This window comes from Trifolium pratense, linkage group LG5, assembly GCF_020283565.1.
Source record: "Trifolium pratense cultivar HEN17-A07 linkage group LG5, ARS_RC_1.1, whole genome shotgun sequence".
Lineage (NCBI taxonomy): Eukaryota > Viridiplantae > Streptophyta > Magnoliopsida > Fabales > Fabaceae > Trifolium > Trifolium pratense.
The window spans coordinates 17,769,882-17,774,202 of record NC_060063.1 but is presented as its reverse complement, the minus strand read 5'-3'; the positions used below and the strand labels follow the sequence as shown (position 1 = coordinate 17,774,202).

Below are 4,321 nucleotides of genomic sequence, written 5' to 3'. Positions count from 1 at the left end.
ATAATAACAACAACATTGTTGTTACACTGCTGATGCGCCTCCTCCCAAACCACCACACATAATCATCTTCAATCATTTCCTTCAATCTGAAAACATTCAAACGAAACACCATAACCCTCAAACCACTATTACCATCTCTAAACTTCCTCCACCTTCAACCATCTTGACCACCATTAACAACCCCTGCAACCACTTTCCACTCACAACCAAAACCAACAATAACAACAATCATAAATAGAATAAACCAAACAGTAGAGAAAAAAAAAATCAAAACAAAGAAGCAGGCTGGAAATAAGAAGAAGCAGAATCAAATAGAAGAAAAGTGAGAGAAGGAAGATTTCTGCATTCCACCGCCGCCGCTGCCGTCATTCCGAGTCCATCGCCGGACCTCCACCGCGAGCAGCTCACTCCGGCCGCACCACTCAGCCACCGTCGTTTCTACATCGTCGGACCACTCTCCCGCCGTCAGTCACGCGGAAATTCTCCCTCGGTTTGGAAACTCTTTCTCTCCCTTGCGTGTTGCCTCATGTGCTGTTTGTTTCTATTCTTTTTTTAATTTATCCATTTTTGTTTATTTATTTGATTTTTTTAGTTATTCTTAGTTGGGCTGTTTGTTTATTTGCTATGTGGACTCTAAATCCATAATCCATTTAATTTAGTTGCACCCCGCTTTATACCTTTAACATATGAAACCAGAAAACAAGTGTTGATTTATTATTAATAAATAAAATTGGATTAAAAATGGACCGACGAATGTACATCCGCTCATCTCTCGAATGATCAAACGCTGGCCGTGCGCCTTGCCTACCGATTGTTTGTCTTCCATAAATATAAAATAAATAAATAAAATTGGATTAAACGGGGACCGGCGGATGTACATCCGCTCATACCTCAAACGACCGAATGCTGGTCATGCGCCTTGCCTATCGGTTGTTTGTCTTCCACGGATAGAAATTAATAAATAAAATTGGATTGAAAATGGGACCGGCGGATGTACATCCGCTCATACCTCAAATGACCGAACGCTGACCATGCGCCTTGCCTACCGGTTGTTTGTCTTCCATAACTTAAAATCAATCTCAACTCACTCAAACTTTGCTCATTTTTCGCGTTCATACACGCACTTCTAATTATTACTATTTTCTCAAAAAACGGGTATCATTGTTCAAGTGCGAGTTCTTTTTTTTTTAATCAAACAAACTTTTCCGCTAAAGCGCGACAAGTAAATTTTCACAAATAAAATCAACCAACACACAAATATTTTCTACCCAGAACTACGGGGCTTTGAGTTTCCCATCGCACCAGGGAATATGTAGGAGCAGGATTCAATATCTTGTCGAGCCCACTAATAAAAAACTAACTTTTTTCCCCTCTTGTAAATAACTCCGATGATTAATAAAAAGCAAGCAAATAAATTAAAACACTCTTTTTAGCCCTAAATTTAACGAGAAGGTTCCCGTTGAGTACAACGGATGTGAGGGGTGCTAATACCTTCCCCTCGCATAATCGACTCCCGAACTCGGAAATGGTTGTGACAACCATTTTTTCATTTCTTCAAAGGTTTTATCGATATTTTCCTTTTCCTTCGGGAATAAATAAAGTTCGGTGGCGACTTTACTGTCTATGCGAGCGATTTTCGCCCACGCATTTTTCCACCCGCTTCAGCTGGCGACTCCACTGGGGAAATTTAAAGAGAGTCAAGCCTATCCTTGTTAGTCTTAGGGTTGAATGTTTTCTGTTTCTTTGCTTGCTTTACCCGTGTTTCATTTTTTTCTCTTTGTTTTGATTTTATGCTTTATTTATTGTAAATTTTTATTTTCTATTGTATATATATACCAATTGTGGGGTGGGGTGTTACTTGAGGGAAGCTCTATACCCGGGCTTGAGGAAAACCTAAGTTTAAGTAAGGAGCTAGTAGTATGGGCCTGTGGGATGTACATCCCATGGGTGATTTATGAAAACTCCACCTAGAGTAGATTGATTCAAAAGGTTCGTCAGGAATTGGCTAGCCCATCCGCTTGACGAAACTTTGAATTCGGTCCGTGACTCTAGGAACCTTGTTTAGAACCCAATGACTCCGCTTAAAGGAGACCCTTTAAATTGGCTAGCCCAATTTCGTGGGGAAATTCTGAATAAGGGCCGTGACTTTGGTTGTCGCCCTTAAACCATAGAACCTACATGTGAGGGGATTGGGTAATGAAAATTTAGAACCAACCTATCATAGGGAGCCCCCTATTTAGGTTATGTAATCAATTTCCAATTACCCTTCCAACTTGTCGTTGGAGGCACACCCTGACCTTCTTTGGTCTCATTGCATCATGTCATTAAAATCTTTGAGCATGTTTTGAAAAAATCTTTTTGCATATTCATGCACTTTTCATCATCTGCATACGTGCACCTGCATTTCCAAACCATGAAGTTCATCTATCTTACACCTTCATCCTCCTTCGATCATAATCCTGCTAGCAGGTTTCCCGACCCTCAGGAAATTCAAGATAGCCCGAAAATTTGCGAAACAACCGCCTCGCGCGCCCACTCGACACTCTCGCGGGACGCGTGCCAACTTGCAAAGGGTCATGGACCAACAAGAGCAGATTAATGCGGCATTAAGAGAGGATGTTGACTCTATAAAAACAACAATGGGTAAGCTCCTCGAGCTGTTCCAAAATTTGGCCACCAAGGAAAGTACCGCTCAACCGCCAAGGAGTACGGAATGGCCTGAACTCGGCCTTCCTAAGGGCTATACTCCTCTAGTAGAAGAAAGTGACCCAACTCAGACTCCTGTCATAATACCAGCCACAATTGGAGACCCTACTCCCCAAGGGGTTTTAATGGGCCAAAAAGGAAGTAGTCAACCTCGTCATGCAACCAATGAAGTGGTAGGTTATATGCCAAAACAATCAACAACTGTCAATGCTCACATTGATATTGAACCTGCTCAAATATACCGGGCTTTTGAAGAAAGACTAAAGGTTGTAGAAGGTTTCAGTGCTTATGGGGTCGATGCTATGGACATGTGCTTAGTTCCAGATGTGGTCATCCCTCCAAAATTCAAAGTACCTGACTTTGAGAAGTACAAGGGTGTCCATTGCCCAAGGAATCACTTGAAGATGTTTTACAGGAAGATGGCTGCGCACGCCACTGATGAGAAGCTTATGATCCATGTGTTCCAAGACAGTCTAAGTGGAGCATCATTGGATTGGTATATGCTATTGGAGAGGACCCAAATCCAGACATGGAAGGATCTTGCTGATGCTTTCCTAAAGCAATACAAGTATAACTTGGACATGGCTCCCAATCGCATGCAACTTCAAAATCTCATTCAGAAGAGCGGTGAATCTTTCAAAGAATATGCTCAAAGGTGGAGAGAATTGGCTGCTCGTGTGCAACCACCGTTGATAGAAAAAGAATTGGTTGACACTTTTATGAGTACGTTGCAGGGTCCATACTACGAGAAGATGATAGGGAGTATGTCATCTAGCTTTGCCGACATGGTTATGATTGGAGAACGAGTGGAAGAGGGGTTGAAGAGCGGTAAAATAAAAAGTGCCTCCAATGGTCAGGATGGGGCAAAGAAGTTCTCCAGCAACGACGATAAGAAGAAAGAGGGAGAAGCTAATGCTGTGGTGGTAGGATCATCACAAATGCCTTTGACTCAAATGCCATACTTCCAATACCCGTATGTGGCGGCTGTAGCCAATGGGCAGTACCCGCAACAAGCAGGCTATATACCTCTGCCTCAGCAACCATTAGTGATACCTCAGCAGAATCATCATCAGCAACAAAATGGGTACCCTCGGAAGTACCAAGATGGGCCTAAAAGTAACCATAAGAGGAGACACACACACTTTGATCATGTACCCATACCGTATGGTCAAATACTGCCGTACTTAATCCAGAAAGGGATGGTCGAACTAAAACCTCTTCCCCCCGTGGCACCACCTTACCCACCTGGTTTCAATGAGAATGCTAGATGTGACTATCACGATGGGGCACTCGGACACAACATTGAGAATTGTAGGGGTTTTAAACATAAGGTTCAGGAGCTTATCGACCGCAAATTGCTTTCATTCAAAGAGGAATCTGATTCGTAAGTGATCACTCCTTACCTAGTTAAGTGCAAGAAAGTCAAGGGGCATCTTCAAAGTTGGCGAATCAATAAGGAGGCTCATATCTAGGGTCACTAGACTTTGCATTTCTAGTTGTAATTTCTTTCTTGCTAAGTATTGTTTGATTCCTAAATTGTACTTTTGAATAGTATTTTTAATAAAATGAACATGCATGTTTTGAATCCATTCTTTCATATTCACTTTCTTCTTAT

The 4,321-nt window shown here is 42.0% G+C and overlaps 1 protein-coding gene across 1 annotated transcript; it reads left to right on the top strand.

Annotated features, from left to right (window-relative positions):
• Positions 1-2,576: 2,576 nt before the first annotated feature.
• Positions 2,577-4,094, top strand: LOC123886156. The gene has a single exon (XM_045935493.1). It carries the CDS (start codon positions 2,577-2,579, stop codon positions 4,092-4,094), a length of 1,518 nt encoding a protein of 505 aa, XP_045791449.1.
• The last annotated feature ends 227 nt before the right edge of the window (positions 4,095-4,321 follow it).

Bases quoted from the DNA above. Each gene is read 5' to 3' on its own strand.
- LOC123886156 (XM_045935493.1), top strand. From the start codon at position 2,577: ATGGACCAACAAGAGCAGATTAATGCGGCATTAAGAGAGGATGTTGAC.